Source organism: Plecotus auritus (genome assembly GCF_963455305.1).
Source record: "Plecotus auritus genome assembly, chromosome: 8".
NCBI classification, from domain to species: domain Eukaryota; kingdom Metazoa; phylum Chordata; class Mammalia; order Chiroptera; family Vespertilionidae; genus Plecotus; species Plecotus auritus.
In genome coordinates this window covers 10,324,580-10,351,172 of record NC_137782.1, presented here as the reverse complement: position 1 = coordinate 10,351,172, position 26,593 = coordinate 10,324,580, and the positions used below count along the sequence as shown (strand labels likewise).

At 37.4% G+C, this 26,593-nt stretch overlaps 1 protein-coding gene across 3 annotated transcripts in view; it reads left to right on the top strand.

Moving 5' to 3' along the window:
* The window catches only part of ME2 (malic enzyme 2), a 50,750-nt gene extending 30,236 nt beyond the window's left edge, over positions 1 to 20,514 (top strand). Inside the window, exons 8-17 of one of the 3 annotated variants that reach the window (XM_080685396.1) lie at positions 1,390 to 1,499; positions 1,599 to 1,696; positions 1,988 to 2,101; positions 6,581 to 6,695; positions 7,931 to 8,073; positions 10,924 to 11,026; positions 13,590 to 13,660; positions 14,553 to 14,651; positions 17,136 to 17,315; positions 20,397 to 20,514. In XM_080685396.1, the coding sequence (XP_080541522.1) occupies positions 1,390 to 1,499; positions 1,599 to 1,696; positions 1,988 to 2,101; positions 6,581 to 6,695; positions 7,931 to 8,073; positions 10,924 to 11,026; positions 13,590 to 13,660; positions 14,553 to 14,651; positions 17,136 to 17,303 (1,021 nt within the window). In that variant the 3' untranslated portion in view covers positions 17,304 to 17,315; positions 20,397 to 20,514. Of the gene's footprint in view, positions 1 to 1,389; positions 1,500 to 1,598; positions 1,697 to 1,987; positions 2,102 to 6,580; positions 6,696 to 7,930; positions 8,074 to 10,923; positions 11,027 to 13,589; positions 13,661 to 14,552; positions 14,652 to 17,135; positions 18,309 to 20,396 lie in introns of those variants that run through there. The other 2 variants (XM_080685395.1, XM_080685394.1) reach the window with 2 other exon arrangements.
* The last annotated feature ends 6,079 nt before the right edge of the window (positions 20,515 to 26,593 follow it).

The window sequence follows — 26,593 nt, the reverse complement described above, 5'->3', positions numbered from 1 at the left end:
AGCATGCTTCCTCCTAGTCGACTTAGCCTTGAATCCCAGCTGCACCTCACAAAATAGCCTTGCAAGATAGAACACTGTCAGCTTTCTGAAGAACAGGATGACCCTGTAAATAACATGGTCATCAATAATATGACCCTGACATTAAAAACTGTTTTGTCTTAAATTGCTTGCTGTGCAAAAACAAGATGTGGTAAATGTGCTTAAAAGCGGTCCTGCACAAAGGGTCGGGGCTGCTCTCTGGACTCCCTGCATGGAGAAAGGCAGAGCAGTCGCTGGCCGGCTAATAAAGGCTCCCTAAATTTTAATTTGGTCTGGACTCCAGTGGTTGTTCACTCGCGTTCGCTCCACCACACTCATCATCAAGTTCTGTTTGTTTATTCTAATGTCTCGTAATCGTCCTTTTTACTTCCTATGGCTTCTGCTTCCGATCTTTTGGTCCTCATGCTAGAGCAACCTCCTAGCTGCTTCTCCTGGCTTTCTCATTTCTCCCCACACCAATCTGTGCTGCACATTAATGGCAGGTGCATCATCCTAAAGGGAGTTGTACATGAATTCTCTCCTTCTCTAAAGCCTTCACTGATTCTGCACCAGATACAGAATGAAGTCCCCATTCCCTAATTGCCATGCAAGATCCTCCTTTATCTGGCCCAACTCACCTTAACCAATTTCTCCCTTATCTTTTCATATAAAGCCAGACTGTTGAAAATTTAGAGTCACCAAAATATATCTTGCTTTTCTTCCTACCTTTTGACTTTTTGTTCTTTCAGGGCCCAAATAATGTCCCACCTCCTTTTTAAACCTTCCCTTATTACCCCATCTCACCAAGATGATTGACGTCTTTTTCTGAATGCTCATGAACTCATGCTATAGTAGCCTCCTAATCTTGAGTGCTTCAATTATGCATAATATAAAATAATAGTTGTTTAAATATAGCAGACATTGTGCCAAAACTTTACATTTGTTATTTCATTTAATCTTCTCGATTATTTTTTAACCTTTTATGTATATACTTCCTGTGTTGCTATTTAACTATTAATGTAATGAGTATACATAGCTAATATTACACATTTGAGATTCAGAAACAAAATCTCTTTTTTTAAGAAGTTATTTGGTGCATTTATGTGCTGGGCACTTGGAAATAGTTTATGCAGATTGATATCCCATAGGCTCACCCTGGCACTACATTCATTTTAAGCACCCTGTAAATTTTTCGAATGAGAAATAGATTTCTACATTTTGAGTCTAGTCTTTCACAGACTCTGAAAATTGCCACGTGGCCTTAAATGAACTAACAACATATTTTGTAATGCTATTAAAAGGAAGATTAGACAGGAAAGCTGTTTAGTAGTGGCTTTTCGACACAATCATTTGGGTTTTGCTGTTTTTTAGGTATGGACGAAACACACTTATTCAGTTTGAAGACTTTGGAAATCATAATGCATTCAGATTCTTGAGAAAATATCGAGAAAAATACTGTACCTTCAATGATGATATTCAAGGTAAAGCAAAAAGAGAACTTCAGGATTTTAATTTCTATTTCTTAAACGCTTTTTATATGACCACTTTTTTATTTTTAAAAATCTTTGTTTTTCTTGTAGGGACAGCTTCAGTAGCTCTCGCAGGTCTTCTTGCAGCACAAAAAGTTGTTGGTAAATCACTCTCAGAACACAGAATCTTATTTCTTGGAGCAGGAGAGGTAAGTTTCTATAAGCTATTTTGAATTTAAAACCAACACTCATCTTTAGATTTGGAAAATGGGGCATAATGAGCTTATAATTTTGAGATAGATAAGGAGACCTTTGTAATTCAAAATTTCTGTTGTAAAGTAGGTAATTTAAAATATGCTTAGAGAATATCACAAAGAATCAGCTTGTGTGTGATTTGTAAGGGAAGAATAAACCAAATATTCCTCATAACAAAACATTATAATTCAAGCATTGCATCATATTCTCATGTTTACTTTTTGAATTTTTGTTCTGTTTGACAGGCTGCTCTTGGAATTGCAAATCTTATAGTTATGGCTATGGTAGAAAGTGGCCTCCCAGAAGAAGAGGCACAAAAGAAAATTTGGATGTTTGACAAGTTTGGTTTATTATTTAAGGTAAGGTATTTAAAACTTGGAGAAGCAAAACAATGTTGTTATAACGATATTTTTAGTTTGATTTTTAAAACATTATCAATTTTTTAAAATTTATATCTCACTCGACTATCCAAATTGTACTAATTGGGGATCTTAGAGTATGTTCTCAACAGAAATCCTCTAGTCTAAAACTTTTGTCTTTTATAAAGACTCTTGCTTCGTATTCAGATCATAGTGTCTGTGCTGGCATCAGACTTACTCCTTCCTCGATTTCCAGACTCTTAAGAGATCAAATAATCATGCAAGTAATATTGTACTTGACCCTTCTAAGACTAGGTTTTTAATTGGAACTCAGACTATTCTAATTAAATTGTTAGCAGGACATCTGATATTTGAACAAAATTCGTTAACCCTTTGGTGGTCCTAATCCCCTTAGCAATCTAATAGAAATATATGGACCCTCTCCCCAGAAAAAGGCACTTTTTTTTTTTACTACTTAAAAAAAAGTAATTTTTAATTGTTTTTAGGTGGGGGGAGGCATCAATTTCTTGTTCCACTTATTAATGCATTCATTGGTTGTTTCTTGTATGTACCCTGACTGGGGATCCAACCTGCACATAATCTTGGTATGTCAGGATGATGCTCTAACCACCTGGCTACTCAGCCAGGGCAAGGCATTTATATTCTTAAGGCCAATTCATGGATAATAAAGAGCTTCTATCTGAGATTGATTTAGTGTCCTTTGACATGCCTGCCTTCCTAGAGTTGATTGTCATTTTATTAGCTTAAGAAATGCCTTATAGCTTATATCTGTAACACATTGAAATGTAGGTAAACTGTATCATAATTGGACCTATCCCTACACAGTGTTGTACTTTTGCCTTGTATAATGATAAGCAGTTACTTGTCATTTACATCTTTGGAGCAAGCTTATCTCAATGTACTTTGCTCCAATTCTATAATCTTTTCTTCTTAACTAGTACCAATATTCTATAAGTACATTTTATCAAAAGATAAAATGAAAAAGTGTGTGAGTAAAAAATCTTGAGTGGTTTAATTATACATAATATAATAATAGTTGTTTAAAAATATACCAGACATTGTGCTAAAACTTTACATTTATTATTTTATTTAACCTCAAAAACCATATGGAGCCCAGCCTGTGTGGCTCAGTGGTTGAGCATCGACCTATGAACCAGGAGGTCATGGTTAGATTCCTGGTCAGGGCACCTGCCTGGTTGTGGCTCAATCCCCAGTGGGGACTGTGGGCGATTGATGATTCTCTCTCATCATTGATGTTTCTATCTCTCCCTTTCTCTTCCTCTCTGAAATGAATAAAACTATATATTTAAAAACAAAACAAACAAAAAGAACCACTGCCCTAGCCAGTTTGGCTCAGTGGATAGAGCGTTGGCCCACGGACTGAAGGATCCCGGGTTTGTTTCCAGTGAAGGGCATGTACCTCGGTTGCAAGCTCAATCCCTGGCCTTTTTCAGTGTGCGTGTGGGTGGCAACATTGATGTTTCTCTCTGTCTCTCCCCCTCCCTTCTAGTCTCTTTAGAAATCAGTGGGAAAATATCCTCCAGTGAGAATTAACAAAAAAACCAAACCTGTGGAATTTTACAAATGAGGAAACTGAGGGTTAGAAAGGTCAGGTGACTTTTTCAAGGACATCAGCTTATAAGTGATGGAATTGGGATTCCTACCCAAGTAGCCTATGAAGCCTGTGCTCTTAACCATTCAACTAAGTTCCCTCTCAAGTAAACTGTAACTGCTGTGTTAGCTTGTATATAAGATGCGAGGACTATAAGACATACTTTTGGAAAGCTCTTAGGAGGATATGTAGTTTTACTGGTACACAGTAGATGATGTTGGTTTTCACAAATGTGATTATCGTATTTGTAACTAGTGGCCCATGTTGAAAGGAAATTAATTAGAAGAAATATTTTAATATTGCTATTCGTCCTTTCTCTATAATAGAAGTGTCAACCAAATTCACATTTGACAATGACAGGTCGAAACACAGTAGTGCGATTGGCACCAGCGAGAACTTTATATGTGTCACGCATGCACGAATCAACTTAGCCTTTTATAGATATAGAATAAACTTGCTTAATGAGACCTGCTTTCTGATGTAGCTAAACTTTTTCCAGCCTAGTGAAGCACCCCAACTTCTCTTTCAGGTAATTGTCAGCAACACAGCAGTAAATAATCAACACAAAGCAGATTATTATTGTACATCATGCAGGGAGAACAGAGGGTAAAATTTTTAACTGCAGCAGTGTTTGACTATATTCTGAGCAGTAAAAAAACTTGAAGTCATTTTCAAGGTCCACCATTTCTTCTTTCCAGTCAGGTCAAGTTTGTAAACTTTCTAAATCTCCATTTTCTGGCTAATGAAAATAGGATTCCACCAAGTCTCCTACCTACCTATTTCAGGACTTCTGTGAGGATCAAAAGAGATGAGGCATGGGAAAATGCTTCACAGACATTTGGTTAAAGTGTGAAATGTTTGCACCTGGCTATAAAGCAAGTCGTGTTCCTGGGCTGAAGAATTGCAAGGAGGCTAGTTGCTAGGGAGAGGAAGCTGGGCGTTGCTCCGTGACATCATTACCCGGACAGACACTTGGCATATTAGCCTTTATATATAGACTAGAGGCCCGGTGCACGAAATTCGTGCACGCGGGGGTGGGGGGTCCTTCATCCCGTCCTGCACCCTCTCGCAGTCCGGGAGCCCCGTGACTGATCGCCCCGCAGAGGGAGGCCCCGCCCACCACCGCCAGCCGGGTAGCCTGGGCCTCCCTCTTTGGGGCAGTCGCAGAGCCCGCTGGCCGGTGGCCTGGGCCTCCCTCTGTGGGGCGATCATGGGGCAATGGCAGGGCCCCCTAACCAATCACATCACACCCGCCTTGGTGGTGGCAGTCAGTGCTGAGTCACCACAGCGCCCGCGACCCAGGAGGGACCAAGAGGTCAGCAGTTCAGCCCGCTCGCCAGTCCCCACCCACCCAAGCCTGCTGCGCGCACAGCCTGGCATTTGGTCATCTGTTCGGTCGTTTTGGACTTTACGGACCCTGGCTCTTTATATATTAGGATAAGTCAGCTCTAGTATGCATATAGTATTGGCTAGCACAGTGAGAAGCCCCTCCCTCTTCATCTGCAGGTTCAGAGTATATTTTCCTTTTAGTCTGTTAACGTAGCTTGCCCTAATGATTTTAGGCTTCCAGTTTCTCCTGGTGTCCCTAATGCTGCCCTCCTTTTTGAGACTGTCCTGTTGTACCACTGTAGTGGAGAGCTGTGTTTCTCCTGGAGACAGACACAACATACGAAGCCATTATTCTGAGAGCCTCCACCTGGTGAGGCTGTATCTCAGCCCTTTCGTTCACTTCCCAGCCAGCTGGCAGTGCTGTGCAGATTTTCCCAGCCCTGCTGGTTTTTATCTGGGTTATTCTGGAGCTCTGATGGAAACATTTGCAGGGGATGTCTTCTCTTTTGCCAAAGTCAAGATACGGATTTCTCAGCCTGGTTAGATTTTCACCCATTGTTTGCCTGCTTTAAATCATTGAGAAACGTTTCATTGTTTTCATTTGTCCCTGGTGCCTCTCCTGGCTTTGTGACACTGCTAAGAATTTGACACTACTAAGGGTTTTCACTGGGGACTTGGGAAGTAAAGCATGTTTCTTCAGTCAGCCATCTTGAACCAGAAGTCTCTGTTCCTCTTGTTTCTGAAGTCTTGGGAGTCCAGGTACGATTCTGAAATTCTAAAAGCTCTGCATCCAGTTAGTAACATCTGACTGACCTGAACAAAACCAGAGAGGCATTTGTAGTCTTCACCTTTTGTGCTTGGCGTGACTTTTCTTTTTTAATCCTCACCCAAGGAGTGAGGATATTTTTTCCATTGACTTTTAGAGGGAGTAGAAGGAAGGGAGCCGGAGAGAGAGAGACAGAGAGCAAAACATTGATGTAAGAGACATGGATTGGTGTTCTCCCACACTGCCCTGACCAGGTATGGGAATCGAACCTGCGACCCATGTATGTGCCCTTGACTGGGAATCGAACCTGCGAAACCACACCGGTCAGGGCGTGGTGTGACTTCATAAATTTTGTTCAGTTGTGGAGTACCCCTTGGGAGGCATTTGTAATATTTTTTATATTGATTGACATAATACATTTCTAAAATATGAAAAATTCTGCATTCCAAACTGCATCTAGCCCAGAAAAGGGATTGTAGGACTTGTACCATATTGAATTTAGGAGGACTTCACAGAGTAAATGAGTTGTTGAGAGGGATTACAGTTTCTGGTTATAAGGAGATTTGATTTATGTTTTATATTGGGGTTTATGGACACTATGAAGATAGAATTAGAAGATAGGGGTTGAAGAGAAAAGTAAATGAAAATACATTCCTATTGTAGAAGCAATATGTGACTCATAATGATGCCTTTTCACTTAATCCTCAATAAGCATTTACCAAAAATACTGTATTTTTATGTAATAATTCAGGAGCGGAAAGCTAGAATTGACAGTAATCAGGAATCATTTGCGCACTCAGCCCCAGAGAACATACCTGATACTTTTGAAGATGCAGTAAAGATACTTAAACCTTCAGCTATAATTGGTAAGTAAAGTTGTTGCAGATTATTCTCTTACTTAACTGTATCTTTTCAATCATAACTTACATGCAGGATTACTAAAAAATAAATGGTAGATTTTACCTAGCTTTCTGCATATATGATATTTTTTCATAATAGCTTTTTGATTACAGTGTGTAATGAAAGTTCAGTTAATGTATATTGCTTGTATTTTTAAGTGTAGAAGCTGTAGGATTTATCACACTTTATTTTTAGAGTTGGTATGACTGTTGGGCTCAAAACTTAAAAAGACCAAGGTCATTTGACACACTGTACCAAGAAAATCCTATGCAGAGTCTAAGATTTTCATTGGCAACAAAGCTGAAAGCGTTTGGTACCTTTTGAGTCAGGCATTGCATAGCTGACATGAGATATGGCAACATGGCATTAAGTTCACAGCAGAAAATGTAACAGTCTTTAAAAGGGGAGCTATTTTCTTTCCTATGTAGCTGTAAGATTTTGAATCTATCATTTTCTTTTAATTGTATCTGTTTCATGTACGAGCCCTATTGAATGCTAAATAGCAAAATAGTCACAAACAGTAAGTATCTATGGACAGGAAAAGTATGTCTTTTTTAGCTTCTTCATTGATTAGAACTTATATAAGTGAAATCATACATTATGTCTTTTTGTGACTGGTTTATTTCACTTAGCATATTATCCTCAAGGTTCATCCATGTTGTAGCAATTTTTAATTAGACATAGTGATGGAGATAATCTTATACTCCCCCCCCCCCCCCACACACACACACAATTTACTATGTCTGGGGTGGACAATAAATATTTTAAGTAAAAACTTAGCATTTTATTGTTTTTCTTTTCAGATTTGAAATTGTATTCGTATAACATTATTTCAGCAATGCAAAATGCATCTTTGTAACAAGAGTTCACCTATGCTTTTGTTATGTTAAACCTGTTGTAGAAATGCTGTTTATAAGAATTGCTTTTGGCCCAGCCAGTGTGGCTTAGCAGTTGAGCATGGACCTATGAACAGGAGGTCACTGTTCGATTCCCAGTCAGGCCATATGTCCGGGTTATGGGCTCAATCCCCAGTGTGGGGCATGCAGGATGCAGCCAATCATTGAATCTCTCTCATCATTGATGTTTCTATCTCTCCCTCTTTCTTCCTCTCTCTGAAATCAATAAAAATAATATTTTTTAAAAAGAATTGCTTTATTTTACCTGTAATGAAGTTGGCTGTTTTTCCCCTTATTTATTTCAGGAGTTGCAGGAGCTGGCCGGCTTTTCACTCCTGGTGTAATCAAAACCATGGCTGATATCAACGAAAGGCCTATAATCTTTGCATTAAGTAATCCTACAACAATGGCTGAGTGTACAGCTGAAGAAGCATATACACTTACAGAGGTATTAATCAATAATAATTTAATGAATTAGTTATGTCTTATTTTCCCTCTATTACCCTGTTGGTTACACATTCTTGCATAATTTCCATGGTTACTCTGGAGATTACAACATAAGTCCATGGATCATCAAATTTTGGTATTATTGCTTGTAACAATTCTGGAAAGTAATTACCTTATAATTCTATTTTTTAATACCTTCATGCCTTTTGTGCTATTTTACATTTTTAAAAATATATTTTTATTTATTTCAGAGAGGAAAGGAGAGGGAGAGAGAGATAAAAACATCATTGATGAGAGAGAATCATTGATCGGCTGCCTCCTGCACGTACCCACGAGCCTGCAACCCGGCCATGTTGCCCTGACCGGAAATTGAACTATAACCTCCTGGTTTAAAAGCATTGCATCATAGTTTAATTTTATATAATTTCTTAGTGTTACATAAAATAATGACATTTATGTATTTGCAGTCACCTCTTAAATTTTTAGTTCCTTTGTTTTCAGTGGAGAGATGTCTTTGTGTTACTCTAACACCCTTGATGTTTAGTGAGAAAGCAGCAGTTTCTTGTAGAACAGAGAATAGGCCAGCTTGGGCCTCAGAATGACAGTACTGTTACCATTAAGATCTGGCCACATTTAAGCAATAGGTAGAATATGACAGGGGAAGAACAGATGGTTTGGAGAAGATGAACTGCTGTAGAATCTCACCATTCTAGAGAACGTTCCCAAGATCTTTCTAAATCTCCAAATTTATTGGTATCATGTGAATATAACAAATTCCTCATAAAGTACTATATTGTATAATCTACTTTATGAAGCTATTAAAATTAATGGTGCCCCCATAATATTTATTATTATACACACTAGAGGCCCAGTGCACAAAATAGAGTTTTTTTAGTATCATGGCACATATAAACTAATTACTAAAAGTCTGCAGCATATCAAAAATATATTTTTTGCTGATCTGACAAAAATAATAAGTATAATTTTGATTCATTCACACTGGGCAGCTATTGTTGTGTTAGCTATTATCATTTTTTGTTCTTTGTCTTATTTTTTTTGCCAGGGAAAGGTGGGGGGGGTGGTATTTATTGGGGGGGATTTTATATATAAAGGACTTCATTTTATAAATTAATGTTTAGATACTCTTCAGTTTCACAGGCATTTACTTCTCTTAGAAATACAGATTGTACCAGTAACATTTGCTATATGCTATTATAGAACACTAGAGGCCCGGTGCACAAATTTGTGCACAGGTGGGGTCCGCCTGGCCCACTCAGATCAGGCCAATCGGGCTGGGCCTGTGGGGGGAGGGGACATGGGAGGTTCGCCAGACGGCCCTGCCCCCGATAGGGAGATGGAGCAATCAGGGGTGGGCCAGCCAGGGGGAGGGGCCATGGGCGGTTGGCCAGCCAGCCTGCCCCCCTGTTGAAATCCCGGTCGAACTCCCAATCGAGGGGAGAGTTTGCATATTAGCCTTTTATTATATAGTATAGTACTAAAATGTATGATTATGAAAAATTTGGAGACTTTTTTTTTTTTTAACAAGGCAACATGCCATTTTTTTCTGGGATTGATAGTGTGGTTGTATCGATGCCTCTTTTCTAAACTGCCTCACTAGGGGGCATTATGGTGTAACAGAAAGAGACCATGGGCTTCGGAGTTTTAAATATCTGGATTCCAGTTTAACTGCTACAGTTGTGATGTGTGACATTTTACAGCAAGCATGTCAAACTCAAAGGCTAACACAGGCCAAATAAACAAGGTTTAAGTTTATGTGGACTGCAAAAAAAAACAAAAGCTTTAATTTTCATAGAAACGTTGGCTTATTTCAATAGAGACATGCTGAATACAAAGGGCTGAAATAAATGAGTACTCGTTAAAATAAAATAATAGAACATTTTAATAAAAATTAATATTTTTTTGAACATTAACTTACCAGACACTGAATAATTATACAAATTAATAAGCATAACGCAAATAAACCTATTTTTCTTGTTCTAAAAGTGATATATTTTCTGTTGCGCACACCAAACAAGTCAGTCCAAGACTAATGACGTGGCAATCAGCTGCTAAAATATTTGCTGCTCGTATTAGTGGAGAGAATGGTGCGCCTGTGCATAAGGCACATAGGGAAATGAATGCAACACAATTATAGTAATCAGTCATTAGCGAACGTTGTAGTTAGTTATTAATAATTATGTATAACAGGATATTGTAAAAATTAAGTTACAAAATTTTTATTAAAATGTTTCTTACATACTGTTATATTGGCTGGGCCACAAAAATAGTTGTTGTGGGCCACATGTGGCCATTTTGCCGCAAGTTTGACATGCTTGTTTTAAAGAGTACTTGGAAATATCTAAGCCCTGGTTTCCTCATTTTATTTTATCAGTGAAATCAAGATAATGATAACCTCTAAGGTTTTCATGCAGGCTAAGTTCACTGAGTTAATACAGAGAGAGCCCCTGTACCGAGACAGCAGATGTACAATAAATGGTAGCAGTTTAATTTTTGGTGTTTTCCCCTTCACTCACAGATGTTTACACCAATCTTTAATATTTTGGGATGGTATTTATTGGCCATCTACATCTTTAAAATTTTTTAAAGGAAATGGAAGGTGTAAGGTTTTTGAAAAATTATTAATGGACATTTTCAACTTTAGAATGTATGCATAAAACACACTTTATTCCAATAAAAATTAAGTGACAGGATTATGTTATATAGTAAATTATTTCTGTTTGCAAATAATATGTTGGTCTGCTTTACTATAGGATTTAATCTCGTTTGAGTTTGTCTCGATTTCCTAAGCCACATAAAGTAACAAAATCAAGGCCATTTCATTTCTTCACAGGGAAGGTGTTTGTTTGCCAGTGGCAGTCCTTTCGAGCCTGTGAAACTAAGTGATGGGCGAGTGTTCACGCCAGGCCAAGGCAACAATGCGTATATTTTTCCAGGTAAATGTCACCATTATTTACGTTTTAGAGTAATAATTAATGACACATAAATACTTCAGAAATTCTGTAGAATTTAAGATTAAAATGAACAATGGAATTTACAGGATTTTGGTATGAATGCACAGGGAAACTCAAGAAATTCAACAGATCCAACTTGCTCTATTTCCTCTGAAAATGTATTTATTCATACAGGGGTGGGCAAAAGTAGGTTTACAGTTGTAATACAGATAACTAATTCAACAATTACAGTTGTGAGTATGTGAAATATAGTTTATTCTTGTTTTATTAATTATTTTATTATTTTCCATATAAGCAACTGTAAACCTACTTTTGTCCCACCCATATAAGAAGTCATTTTTGCCCCAAACATTTAAATAACTGCATTAAATGTAGATGGACCAGTTACTCTTCTTTAAAATTTTCTATATTTTCCGGAGGCTGGATTAAAATAAGGAAGCTATTAACCATCTGATCTTCCTGTCCTCCCCACTCTATTGGGGCAGTCTTTGAATAGTTTAAAGCAAAATTTCTAGACTTTGAGACAACAGACATAGTTGAGGACAGAGGTGCCAGAAAGTGGGAGATTAAAAGCCAGATCATAGTGACAGTCAGAGTAGGCAGGCGCCATCCTTGTGTTCATAGCTACCAATCGTTTTTAGTTCCGAACCCTTGCATATGAGAAACAGTCAAAGATTACTGCCTGGCTGGCGTGGCTCAGTGGTTGAGCATCGACCTATGATCCCGGAGGTCATGGTTCAGTTCCCAGTCAGGGCACATGCCCGGGTTGTGGGCTCCATCCCCAGTCAGGACATGCAGGAAGCAGCCAGTCAGTGATTCTCATCATTGATGTTTCTATCTCTCTCCCCCTCTCCCTTCCTCTCTCTATGAAATCAATAAAATATATATTTTTTTAAAAGATTACTAGTCCTATGTGGGAAGAAGGAAAATTAAAAACTATCAATATCATCATGGAGACAAATTGCATCTCTGAAACAAGACTTATTTTTTAAAATTATAAAACAAAAATAAGGTCTTGAAAATGAAAATTTTAGTAGCAGAAGGATTAGATGAAAAAGTTGAGGAAGTCACCTAGAAATAGAGCAAAGAACAGAGATAGAAATAGAGGAGAGGATTAGAGGAATAGTCCAGGCGATACCATAGCAGAAAATAGAAATTTCAGGAAGAGAGCACAGGAACACGGGTGGAAGGGCATTATCCAAAGCTTTATGAACATTTCCCCAAACGGAAAGACTCAAGTTTCCAGATACGAAGGGTCTGCCCACTGTGTGTCAAACACCTCAGTGAAAATGATGCACCTGAGGGCATATCATGAAATTACAGAACATTAGCTACACACACAAAAATATCCTACACACTTCCAGAGAGGAAGTAAAAAGATAATCACTGAAAAAGTATCTGGAATCACATTGGCACTGGATCATCACCAATAATGTGGGAAGCTTATTTCTAAACTAGAATTCTAAACTACAAACTATCAAAGTGGAAAGTAGGAAAAGAAAAACGAAGAAAAAGAAAGAGATGATTGAGGAATGTAAGAATTCATTCCTAAAAATATACCTCCCATGCACTGTTTTTCAGAAAACTACAGGAGAATATATCCTATCCAAAAGAGGTAGTAACAAAAAACTAGGAAGAAGTGGGATTTAGGAAATAAACTCAACTTAGAAGCAAAGGGAATCCCGATGATAGAGGGATTTTCCGGGATGACAACTCCATATCAAGTGGATTGCAGCCAGATCAGATTTATTCTAAAGGATGAAATTAGAGACTACATGAGGTAGCTGAAAATTAGAAGAAAATTTAGACAAGTGAATGAATGTTTTGGCATGAAATTATTTCAAATTCCAAAAAAAAACACTAAAGTCAAGAAAGAAATAGGATAGTAACTTTAGGGAAAACAAAGTTATGCAGAAGAGGAAAAGTAGTCATGATACAGTGTTAATGGATAGCTCGGCTGTGAATAGCATTTATGAAGTCATGATAAACACTAAATGTTCATTCAGTCAAAATGATGGGAAGAAGAGAAAAGGCTGGGAATGTGACAGAAAGCTAACTACTTATTTCCCACAGGAAGGAGTCAGAGATATTTAAAACTCACAAGTCAGAACTATAAGCAAGCTGTTTAAGAGTGAGAGAAATGAATATTGAAACAATCAGCTAAAAGAATTGCAAGTAGTTGTGTCTCTAGAGCAAGAAATGGAGGGTTAGAGGTCTGTGGGAATAGTGTTTTTTGTAACAAGTGTCGATAAATTGTATGCATTTGTAATTTTGATAAATGTGAAAACAATATTGGGGAAAGCTATTTGATATTTTCTAAGATATTTTTTCTAGTAAATAAGTTATAGTGGTTAATAAAGATCATTGGATTGTAACTCTCAGATTTCTGTGTGTGTTTTTCGTGGCTGCTTGGGGCTTTTCTGGAGGGGGTATTCAGAGTGGGGATGGCTTACCATTCACTTGCTTTAAATCTGGGAATTTATTTGGCTCCTTTCACAATTTGAGAAGTGGCCTTACTAAATAAGCTATTTAAACTGTATTCTAGGAGTCGCTTTAGCTGTTATTCTCTGTCACACCCGGCATATTAGTGACCATGTTTTCCTAGAAGCTGCAAAGGTAATTATTTTTAATATTGTTTAGTTATTTTATAAAGGATGAATTATAAAGATTAAAAGCAGAAAGAAAAAGAGAATGGGTTAAATCTGCCTTATGAATGTAAAGGAAGTTACTCTCATCCATTGCTCTCTTGATTTGCCCATCTACTTTTACATAAAATTATTTTTTAGCATGATTTTTCAAATGTGTGATGGTAAGCTATGAATCCTTTCATATTTATAACACATCTACTATACCTGTATTATATGTATCTGAAAGTAACATATTGTGTCAGCATAGATAAAATATTGTCACTCCTTGTGAGTTTTTAATGACAATTACAGATTTATTTGGAATAATTGCAACACCGAACTTGGCAGTATGAGTTTTGAAGAACTCACATTAATACAGATATTTGTCTATTTTCTTTTTTTTTAAAATATATTTTATTGATGTTTTACACAGAGGAAGGGAGAGGGATAGAGAGTTAGAAACATCCATGAGAGAAAAACATCGATTAGCTGCCTCCTGCACACCTCCTACTGGGCATGTGCCCGCAACCAAGGTACATGCCCTTGACCGGAATCGAACCTGGGACCCTTCAGTCCACAGGCCGACGCTCTATCCACTAAGCCAAACCTGTTAGGGCTATGTCTGTTTTCATAGTAGCTGTTGTAATTATGCCAAACTCTGTATGTTAAGTAGAATATATTAATACGTCTTTAAATCTGGTTATTTCTTTATTGTTTAGTAGTGAACAGTTTTAATGTCTGCAGTAGTTTAAGTGTATTCCTGCTAGAAATAGGAGAATTATATTATCTGTTTTTCTGCTCCTCAACCCTTTCTATGTTTCATTAGGTCTTTATTATTCTGTGTTATTTAAACAAACGTAAAGTTCTGTTTTTCTCTTTAGGCACTGACAAGTCAATTGACGGATAAAGAGCTAGCTCAAGGGAGACTTTATCCCCCTTTTTCCAATATTCAGGAAGTTTCCATTAACATTGCTATTAAAGTAAGTAATAGTTTATACCTCTTCACATAAATTTTAATAGAATTTTCTTATGTAAGTAACACAAGTTTATTAGAGAAAAGTTTGAAACATTTAGAGAGTGCAAAGAAGAAATTTTAGTTCACCCATATTCTACCAGAATATAACCCACATTATTATTTTGGGATTGTTTCCTTCTAATCTTTTTTCTTCCCAAACTCATACATACATAAGCACACACATGCCCAGTCACCAGTACCTATTTTTATAATGGGGTTGTCACTGTACTTTTTCCCACTTAATGTATTATAAGTCTTTTCCCATGTAAATCAATAATAATTCTCTCTTTGTTATTATGTCATAACTAGTTTAGCCATTTCTCCTTGGACATTTAAGTGTTTTTTATTTTGGTAGATATAAGTCTTTATGTGCATTTGTGATTGTTTTTCCTTAAGATAAATTTCTAATTATAAGGACAAACATTGTTAACATGCTAAGGCTACTGATTCATATTGCCAAATATTTCTTCAGAAAAAAGTACTGATTTACATAGTACCTATTAGATATGAGTGTATTTGTTTTCCCACACCTTTGCCCGTACTTAGAATTATTATTTTTAAATATTATATATTTAATAGATGAAAATTATCTTATTTTTATTTAAAGCACTTATTTTATTATTAGATTGAAGAATATTTTGTGTTTATTGAGCAATCATACTTTTTTGTGAAATGCCTATTCATGGCTTGTGCTTGTTTGTTATATGTCTTTCTACTTTTTAAAAATATATATATTTTTATTGATTTCAGAGAGGAAGGAAGGGGGAGAGAGAGAAATAGAAATATCAATGATGAGAGAGAATCATTGATTGGCTGCCTCCTGCATGCCTCACACTGGGGATCAAGCCTGCAACCCGGGCACATGCCCTGACTGGGAATCAAATCATGATCTCCTGGTTCTTAGGTCTACACTCACCACTGAGCCACACGCCAGGCAGCTCTTTCCACTTTCTGACACTGACTTATGAGAGCTCTTTATTAAGGACTAGAGGCCGGATGCACAGAATTCAAGCAAGGGGCTCAGCCCTCGTAGTCCCAGCTGCCCCGGCCGGCCCTTGCAGCCCCGGCTTCATCCGAAAGGTCTTCTGGATGGTCATTTTGTTATTTGTTCTAATTAGCATATTAGCTCTTTATTATATAGGACTAGAGGCCCACTGCATGAAAATTCATGCACTGGAGGGGGGTCCCTCAGCCCGGCATGCCCCCTCTCACAGTACGGGAGCCCTCAGGGGTGGGAGGCGACCCGGCGATCAGGGGAAGGCGACGCCCCCATCACACCTCTGCTGCTGCCACTGCTGACAGCGCAAGCCTCAGCCCACCCTGATTACCTGAGCCTTGGGCGGTCCTGGGCGGCTGGGCAGCCACCATCCGAGGCTTGCCTGTGCCTGGGGCCGGCCCTTGGAGGCTGGGGGACTGAGGGGACTGGGAGACTCTGGAGGCAGGTGCGCAGCACGGCTGGGCCTGCCTGGGGGTGGGCCCGGCCATGCCATGGGCCTGCCCCCCCGGCATAGCTGAGGAAACTGGGCGCCGCCATCTTGTGGCTGTGGGTGCCTCCATCATTGAGGGTGTGGCAGTCAATTAGCATATTCCCTCCTTATTGGCTGTGGGTGCCGCCATCTTTGTGAGGGTGTGATGGTCAATTAGCATATTCCCTCTTTATTAGATAGGATAGTGATCCTTCTGTTTGCTGTGGTGCAGGTGTTGTCCCATTGTCAATTATTCTAAACTTAGAAATGTTTTATGTACCATTTTTCAAAAGCTTTTTTATGAAATTATCTGTTAATTTATAGATTGTTTCTCATCTTTTGTGAGTGTTAATGCCTTCTCCCACTCCAAAATTATATAAATATCTACCTGTGTTTTCTAATAACATAAAACTTTTTAATCACACAGGTTTATTTTAGTGTATGTTGTGAGACAGAGAAACTTTTTCTTCTGAGTAGGTAACCAGTTGTTTCGCCACCAATTGATCGAGAATACTGCTTTTATTAGCATAAAATTTTTTAATCTGTTACTGGGAATCTGTTCCTGATCATACTTATCATTATGCACTGTTTTAATTATTACAATATGTATAAAGTATATTATTTGATACTATATATTTTCTGTCATTATGGTTTTTCAATATTGTCTCTTCTCAACTGTTTATTCTTTTGGATGAATTTTTATATCAGTTCTTTGAGTTTAAAGAAAACCCTGCAACTGTGTATACAACTATGTCATATTTATAAGTTAAATAGGTAAAATTGAGTCTTTCAGTATTGACTCATCCTCATTCAGTATCTCTCTCCACTCAAGGTTTTTTGGGTTTAAGTCTTTCAATATAATTCTGTTGTTTTCTTCACCTAATTGTGGCATGTCTCTTATTAATTTCCTAAATATTTAAAATTGTTTGTAAATAAGATTCCTCGCTGGTCATTTCTGTTATATATTCTTATTTACTTTTCAGGTTACAGAATACCTGTATGCCAATAAAATGGCTTTCCGATACCCAGAACCTGAGGACAAGGCCAAGTATGTTAGAGAAAGAATATGGCGAAGTGAATATGACTCCATGCTGCCAGATATGTATGAATGGCCAGAATCTGGAACAAGCCCTCCCACGCTACCGGAATAGAAGCACCCACCAGTAAATACTGTCTGTGCTTCAGGGAACCCCTTTTTTCAGACAAAAATATAATGTTCTCAAATTTATGGGGTTTTTTTTCTGTGTTTTATTGTCCCCCACTGCTTTGCCAGACTTATTTTTCCCATGAATCTACACTTCTGTGTGGGAAGATTTGTCAACTACATTGTTAATGCCCACTGGCACCCTGCCACCAAATAGCCATAATGCTTTCATTCTGATTTGTAGCTCATACGACATCAAAGAGATGTTAAAAATGTATTTTAAATGTCTTCACCTGTGCTCTTGATCACACTTGCCCAAATATTTGCTATTTACTATTATCTATATATGTAAAACCCTAAGCGACCGAACGACCAGTCGACCGGTCACTATGCCATGCACTGACCACCAGGGGCACATGCTCAACACAGGAGCTGCCCCCTGGTGGTCAGTGCGCTCCCACAGCCAACCTCCCGCAGCCGGGCCAACCTCCCATGGCCCCTCCACCCGGCTGGCCAACCTCCTACAGCCCCAATCACCAGCCAGGCCAAGGGACCCCACCTGTGCACGAATTCATGCACCTGGCCCCTAGTAGGTAATAATTTCTCACCAAGCTCTTTTGAAGGCTACTAATATACTAACTGACTTCTGTGGAGATGAGCACACAGTATGAGGAAAAGGCCAAATTTAACCAAATTCTAAGGACAAATTGTCTATCTAAAATGTTTTTTTATTTCTTCTTCATGCTCTGAAATTCCTTTCCAGTATATAGAGCTAGAGAAATATGAAAAATATTCCCTATTATTTATTTCCTAAAACTAAATTAAGGCTTAACTATAACATTGTAAGAGAGAAATGGGAAACTACTGCTGCTTTTAGACAAATAAAAAAAATAGTCATTGAGCCTGTAATAATGTCAACATTAAACATTTAATTTAAAAAGTCGTTGTTTTTAACAGTGTATAAAAATCATAGTGTAACTTTTTTATTTAATAAAGGAAATAATTTCAATTTAATTGCTTCAATTATGCTATTTTATTGCTCAGGTAGAAATTTAGCTTTGCTTATTATGAAAAACATATTTTCATCATCTTAATTTCTAGATGATTCTAAGGAGAGGGGTATAGGATACATAAATTATGATTAACATCATGACTTTTAACAAATTAGTCAGATGTTTCACATCTAAACTGAGTCATAGCCAAAACCGGTTTGGCTCAGTGGATAGAGCGTCGGCCTGCGGACTGAAAGGTCCCGGGTTCGATTCCGGTTAAGGGCATGTAACTTGGTTGCGGGCTCATCCCCAGTAGGAGGTGTGCAAGAGGCAGCTGATCGATGTTCCTCTCTCATCGATGTTTCTGACTATCTATCCTTCTTCCTTCCTCTCTGTAAAAAATCAATAAAATATATTTAAAAATAAATAAATAAATAAATAAATAAAAATAAACTGAGTCATATTTAACTGAAGAAGTCATACCCCTCTTCCAATAGTGATGCTCTACTTGAGATAATTTTGGAATATTCCTACGAGACATTCCTTTGAATATCATTAGTGACAATTCTTTCTCCATTAAAAATGAATTTAATTTTTTGAAGCCATCAAAATTAATTTAGAGCTAAGTGGGATAAATAAGGTAGGTGTTCAGACCATTTTTAATAGTCCACTTTCTTGCCATTTTCAACCCAGTAAAATGGATAATAATTGACTAGTGAGACCAGTTTTTTGTGTGGCTTACAAATTGGAGAGTTCTAAAGGAAAATCCAGAATCATTTTAAGAAGTAGTAGTATGGCTATATATGTGCCTAACACGGTTGCTTTGAAGGAACTAAATTTTTAAATGCTCATTCTACAATATTACTACAAAAAATTATTCACAGCTACTTATCAGCATGCACATTATTTGACATTTCTCTCCACAGTCCTTGATATGGTAAATATAATATTCTGTAGAGAAAAAAGGGCTTTGTATTTATTTTCATATTTTCCTCTACCTATAGCCAGAGATTAATTCACAATAATTTTGAGTAAATTCTTCATTTTAAGAATGCTCAAAATGCCATTCTTAAAATAAAATTTAAAGTATGGGGAAATGCAATTAATTTGTTTAACAGATGAGTAAAGTCAGAAGTCTGTTACATAAATCTGTTTCATAAAATAAGCTACTAGGTCACAATTTGTGTCTTTTAATTAAATATGAAAGGTTTATGTTTTTTCATATTACCTTTGTCAAAACACAATCACTCCCAAAACTATTCTCTGAAATCTTGATTTTAGTTTAACATTATAAATATTATTACAAACCTGATTTGTGCTTGCTGAAGGTAGGAACATATGCTGAATTTTACTTAGTAATCTGACTAAGATGTTCACTTATTAATATGTCTAGTACAGGCATCATGGGAATTATCAGTATTTCAAGGAAGAAAAACAAGGCCAAATAGCATATTGCTTTTTTAAATAAGAGAAATCTTATATGTATATATTTTTAAAGCTACTTGATTCTCATTATGTATTATTTACCAACCAGTATTTTTTAATAAGTATTGGATGTAAAGTAATGAAACCATTTTTAATATTAAAGCTAAGAAAATAGAGGCAAGAATTCTCATCATGGTGGGCGGGGGTGGCATAATGGCATCAAATTAGAAAATAAGCTGAAACATTTGATTTCTGTGGAAACATTTACTTAGGAAGGAGGTCATTGTTTTGAAAAACAGGAATGGAGAGTCATTTTAATGCTTTTGAGTAAAGAAGAAATTCTGTAGATTAGTCTGTCAGAAATGATTAAATAGGAAAATGGTGATGCGTTTTTCTAATCTGGTAGTACCACCTGTGGTGTGAAACAAATTGGATAAATAGTGAGGGTAAGGTTTATTGACTATAATGGGAAAAGTATTAAGGATTTTGGTTAAAACCTTTCTAAAGGATGGATTCTTACCCAGAAAGTTGCCTCAGAATCACTGTGAAGCTTCTTTAAGAAGCTTCTTTAAAATGCAGAAGCCTCTGTCCCCTCCTCCAGGCCCCTGGACCCCCTGGGCAGAGTCGTGGCAGGTGTATTCTCAGCACACACTTCCCCTGTCCTCCCTGTCACTGCCTTAAAGCAGGTGTCCGAGTCTCCTGAAGAGCTGACCCATCCCTCCTGCGGATGCCCTGGGCCTAGAGTGGGGCCCAAGATTCTGCACTTCTGACAAGCTCCCTGGTGATGCCCGGTGATGTCCGTGCTGCTGCTACAGAGAAGGCCTGAATGTCATTGCTCCAGAGTCCTGGGTGGTGTGCATTTTGAGTTCAGTGCACAAGAGTATTACTGCACATGAAAAAGATAACAAATTACGTTCTTACAGAGAATTGGTTCCATCTATTTCTGTTATGTATAGTTTTTACAGGATGTTTATAAGAGCAAAAATTAATACAGAACTTTTAAACAGATTTTTCTAAAAATGCATAACTTGAATACTGTTTAATTTCAAATTATTGATTTTAACTGTACTTACTAAAACCTAGCAACCAGTTTTCATTTATAAAAGATTAGCTATCAAATGAATCTTTGTTTCTTCTCTATTTTTGGTCGTCTCATGCTATGACTTAACCCTATCCTTTGTCTTTTCTTTCTCTAAATTATCAGCATCTGGAGAAATAAGATTCTGCATTCTCCTTTGCAAAGGAGTTACTAGCAAATTAATACCAACGCATAATCATTATTAAGGGGTGTGGAGCATTATTTACTGCTCTCAGATCACTAAGAAAGCCCAAAGGGGATGATAGGGGAGTAGGAAAAGCCTTGCTTTAGAAAAAAAATACTTCATCCAAATGCTTCTCTAGCTTTTTTCCTAAACCCATTCAGTATCCCTCAAAGACAATTTCTTCATACAGTTGAACAGCTCTAGTGTTCTGTTGAATTCACCAAAATGGAATCATCTTTGTTGAGCATACATAATACTTGAGAACATTAATATAAATCTCAAGGCTCTCTATGAGGGTTCCATTTAAAGGGACTGTCCTAGAGAATGAAGTAGAACCAATGTCATATTTCCTTCCCAGACAGGATCACACCTGTTCCGGTTCAGGCACATTGTGACTTCATAGAAAGCCACATTCTATTTGGTTCTCAACTGATTTGTGATTTGCAATTTGATGTGCATCTAAACATTAAAATGAAAGAAATCCCCTACAGACAAACTAAATAAAGTTAACACCCTTAATATTTAAAATAGTCAAGATAATTCAACTGCAGAAAATTTACCCCTCATCAGAAGTGAGGATAAAATGTTTCCATTAAACAAAGAAAAAACTCAATGCTTTTGTTTCAAATTTTAATAAATTCAACTGGGCCTAATTAGGACATGACTCTTAGTGCCTAATTCCCTTAATCCTTGCCAGGAGTTACTCGGATAAACTAGTGATTAGATTTTAAAACAATAATTATTTTCCTTTCTTGGACAAGGAAAATTGTGCTTCTCAAAGAGAAAGAGTGTATGATACAAAAAGTGTTCATAGTTCAATTGCATAAAGTATACAAATGAAGGTAAATGACTTTCAGATTTTTGCCAATTAACTTTCATATGGTTATTTAATCTTGTTTTTTTCAAATAAATACTTACTTGCCACTTTGCTGTTTGGGAAGTTATTCCCACATTCAGCATACTTTTTAAAGTTTTAAGACTAAGGAGAAATCTATTCCCCAGTTTTCAGTATGTTGTAGAAAAATTGTTTTTCCTTTCCTAATTTTAAGTGTTTATTCTAGCAAATCATTGATTCCTATGTAACCATTGAAATATCACCAACATGTTAGGTATGCACCATTACTGGGTAATGATAAATACATTTTACGAATAGCACCTACTCTGCTGGGCATTGTTCTAAGTACCCTACATGCATCATTATATTTAATCTTCACAGTCACCTCTGTCACCCCACCTGTTCTAGAGAGAAGGCCTCCAGGCCAGGCTCTCAGGGGTAAGTGGCAGAGCACAGCTCTTAGCCTTAGCCCCTCTCAGGGAAGAAGGGCCTCTGTGCTAGAGGATATTATCTGAATCTTAAATTCCTTATCTTCAAGAATTGTTATTTCAGATGACAATCATCACCTATTCTTTCTTTTTATTTATTTTATTTTATTGTTAATCCTCACCTGAGGATATTTTTCCCATTGATTTTCAGAGAGGTGGAAGGGAGGGGAAGAGACAGTGAGAGAAACATTGATGTGTCTGGTTGCCTCCCACACACATCCTGACCAGGACCCGGGATCAAACCTACAACCGAGGAATGTGCCCACAACCCTTCAGTCTGAGGGCCAACACTAACTAACCACTGAGCAGCCAGGCTATTCCTATAAGATTAGTCTTAGGTCCTTTTAATGCGATTTACCAGTTCATTTGATTTTTACTTTGTTCCCATTTATAACTCAAATACAATATAAACATTAGTCTTCAGCACTTTAGGTATTGGATGGTAACATAAAAGATGTGGTTTTGAATATGATAAATTACAACAGATTCTCAGTAGCCAGTTTACTAACATCTTTTGATTTGGTCATCTTCACAGAACCACCAACTGCTATCATTTTTGGGCAAATTGGTTTCAAGAATCTGCCAATGTCAATGTGAATTTGAATTGTAAGGTTTATTTTAAATGATATCTATTGTATTAAATGCATATATATATATATATATATATATCTTCTTTATTAAAAGGCGAGAACAGTTAGAAAGTAGTAATATGTGTGTGTGGAATTAAGAATTTCTGAAGAGACCAATTTTAGCTAAATATTTGACCAAGTAAAGTTTTTGCCTGAGGATTTATTACCTAATGACCTTTAAAATTAACTGAAATTAAAACCATATTTTTGCAATTGATATTGTGTTCCTTTTGATAACATAGCCAGCATTAATTATTGACTTCAAGGAAACCACAAGTTGCAAAAGTCACTGCTTAGCCTTGCTCACCTTTATGTTTAAGATAAAGAGCCCAGCCGGTGTTGCTCAGTGGTTGAGCGTTGACCACTGAACCAGGAGGTCATGGTTCGATTCCTGGTCAGGGCACATGCCTGGGTTTCGGCTCAACCCCCAGTGGGGGGTGTGCAGGAGGCAGCTGATCAATGATTCTCATCATTGATGTTTCTATCTCTCCCTCTCCCTTCCTCTCTGAAATCAATAAAAATATATGTTTTTTTAAAAAGATAAAGAGATGGGATAGTCTTGCTGTAATTGCTTATGGGAATGTAGTTAAGGGGAATGCCTGTGTAGAGTGTATTATACCAGATCGACTTGTTACATGTGGTTCCAGGAATCAGTCTAAACACTTCATAATGATGTGAATTGTTTTTTCCCTTTCGTGATATATTGTAATGAGATGTGTGTATTTTCTTAATAAAATTTTCCTATACATAAAAAAATGCATTATGACTTGGTTTTTATTGTTTTCAACTGTTTAAAATATGACTGGTGTTTTTTGTTTTTGTTTTTTTGCTTTTTATTGAATTTATTGGGGTGACTGGTTAATAAAATTATATAGATTTCAGGTGTACAATTCTATAATACATCATCTGTATGTTGTATTATATGTTCACCACCCCATGACCTTGTTTTTAAAGGTATTATTAAACCTTAAAACACACACACACACCTCCCAGACTATTTGACCCCATGGGAATATATTGTTAGACAAATTCATAAGTGGAGCACTAGTCGAGTTCCTCATCTTTTTACCTCCTTTTGTTCAGCTGCCTTCTCTATTTCTCTCCTTATTTAATCATAGCAGTAAGGGAATTATTTCTCCCCTCTTCTCCCCACCCCCAGCACATACATATTCCAAGACCCTAATTATCAGAAGACTAAATCAGAAAGTACTCAGCATCACCTATGAAGCCGACCTGCCAAAAAATAGACCCTGAATCAGAACAGGCCTCTAGATCTAAGTCCCATTGGTAGAAACACAGAGGACAGATGAACATGTTAAAGGATACTGTGGGCGTGCAACCAGCCAGTGTGGGAAATTCTACAGAACAAATGAATGACCCAGTTTCTTTCACAAATAAATGGCAAGAAAGAAGAGGAAGAAAAAAGCCATTAAGCTTAAAAGAGACTTAAGAGACTTCGGCCAAATGCAATGTGTAATCCTTTGAATTCTGATTCAAACAAACCAACTACATATTTGGGGATAATTAGGGAAATTTGAACATGATATTAATAAATAAGGATATAATAAATTAGATATTAAAGAATTATTGTTAACTTTCAGGTGAGATAACAGTGTAATTAAGTTGTTTAAAGAGCTTTTTAGTTTTTTAAAATTTATATTTTAATTTTCTGACTTGAATAAATAGGATTCAAAAGTTATGAGTTGAGAGCCCTGGCTGGTTTGGGTCAGTGGAAAGCAACCGATCGATGTTTCTCTTTCTCTCCCTCTCCCTTTGTCTCTCTCTAAAACCAATAAAGTTATGAGTTGATTAGGTAAATTTGAACAGTGACTGGATTTGATGCTATTAAATTATTGTATTTTTATGATAATATTATAGTTGTATTTTTTAAGTCTTAGCTTTTCTACTTATGTACTGGACTGCCTACCATCATTGTGTAGTGATGAAATTTTAAAAAAGAAAGGATCCTTAAATACTTACAGAATTATTTATGGATAAAATGATATTGTACCTGGAATTTGCTTTAAAATAATCCAGGGTTTTGCCGAAACCGGTTTGGCTCAGTGGATAGAGCATCGGCCTGCGGACTAAAGGGTCCCAGGTTCGATTCCGGTCAAGGGCACGTACCTTGGTTGCGGGCACATCCCCAGTGGGAGGTGTGCAGGAGGCAGCTGATCGATGTTTCTCTCTCATCGATGTTTCTAGCTCTCTCTCCCTCTCCCTTCCTCTCTGTAAAAAATCAATAAAATATATTTTAAAAAAATAAAAATAAAAAAAATAAAATAATCCAGGGTTTTGTTGCTTTTGGAGGTGCATGGGTTACAGGTAAAAGAAGATGGACCAGATGTTACTGTTAAAGGTGAGTGATGGTTATACCTAACGGTTCACGCAACATTTTCTCAACTTTTGTGTGTGTATAAAATTTCCCATAATGGAAAATTTAAAAAGTGAACAAAATGTTCTACCCACTATTCTATAAAAATGCAACAGCCTCTAAGGAGTTGTAGGAAGCTTTGATGGGTGGACAGGAACAAGCCACGAACCTCTGGAATGGGACAGGTTTATGGAAGGCACTGCTGTGGGGGCCCCCAACTGAGCTGCGATCAAAGAGCTAGCTGGAGAATGATCTAGTCCAGTGGTCGGCAAACTCATTAGTCAACAGAGCCAAATATCAACAGTACAACGATTGAAATTTCTTCTGAGAGCCAAATTTTTTAAACTTAAACTTCTTCTAACGCCACTTCTTCAAAATAGACTCACCCAGGCCGTGGTATTTTGTGGAAGAGCCACACTCAAGGGGCCAAAGAGCCGCATGTGGCTCGAGAGCCGCAGTTTGCCGACCACTAATCTAGTCCTTTTGAGCATTTCTTAGCTAAGCAAAGATCAGGATAGCTACAGTTCAAGTTTTTTGCTACGTGCCATGTTTAATACTATGCTAAATCAGTCTCAACATGACCAATCCACCTTATTTTTCCATTACTACAACATTAAGTCTCAACCATTCTATAAGACCCAGCTCAAGTCCTACCTTTCTTTTTTTTATATATATATATTTTATTGATATTTTTACAGAGAGGAAGGGAGAGGGATAGAAAGCTAGAAACATCGATCAGCTGCCTCCTGCACACCCCCCACTGGGGACGTGCCCGCAGCCAAGGTACATGCCCTTGACCGGAATCGAACCTGGGACCCTTCAGTCCGCAGGCCGACGCTCTATCCACTGAGCCAAACCGGTTTCGGCAAGTCCTACCTTTCTTAACTAACCTCATGGCTAGTGGTCCTCCTTTTTCCATATTCTTATCACTTCTTTGGCTTGTCATTTGTTCCCTGATATTGTTAGTTGTTTCCTGATAACAGTTTTTCCCAATCTCAGTGTATGCTCCTAAAACCAGGGACTATGACGTATTTTTAAAATACTCTCACTATCAAAATAATCCTATCCACAAAGTCGGAGCTCAATTAATACTCGAAGAAACAAAGGCTTTGAAGAGGCCAAAAAGTGGATTACTTAACGGTTTATGGAGCAAAGCAGTGGCGTGGGGTGAGGTGATGTGCGGGAGAGGGGGCCAGTGTTCTTGATTTCCGCACCATGAGAGTTTCAAAACACCCCAAATACATAGCTCCTCTATGGCTTATATTTGGCTACTGCATACTTTGACCACCTCG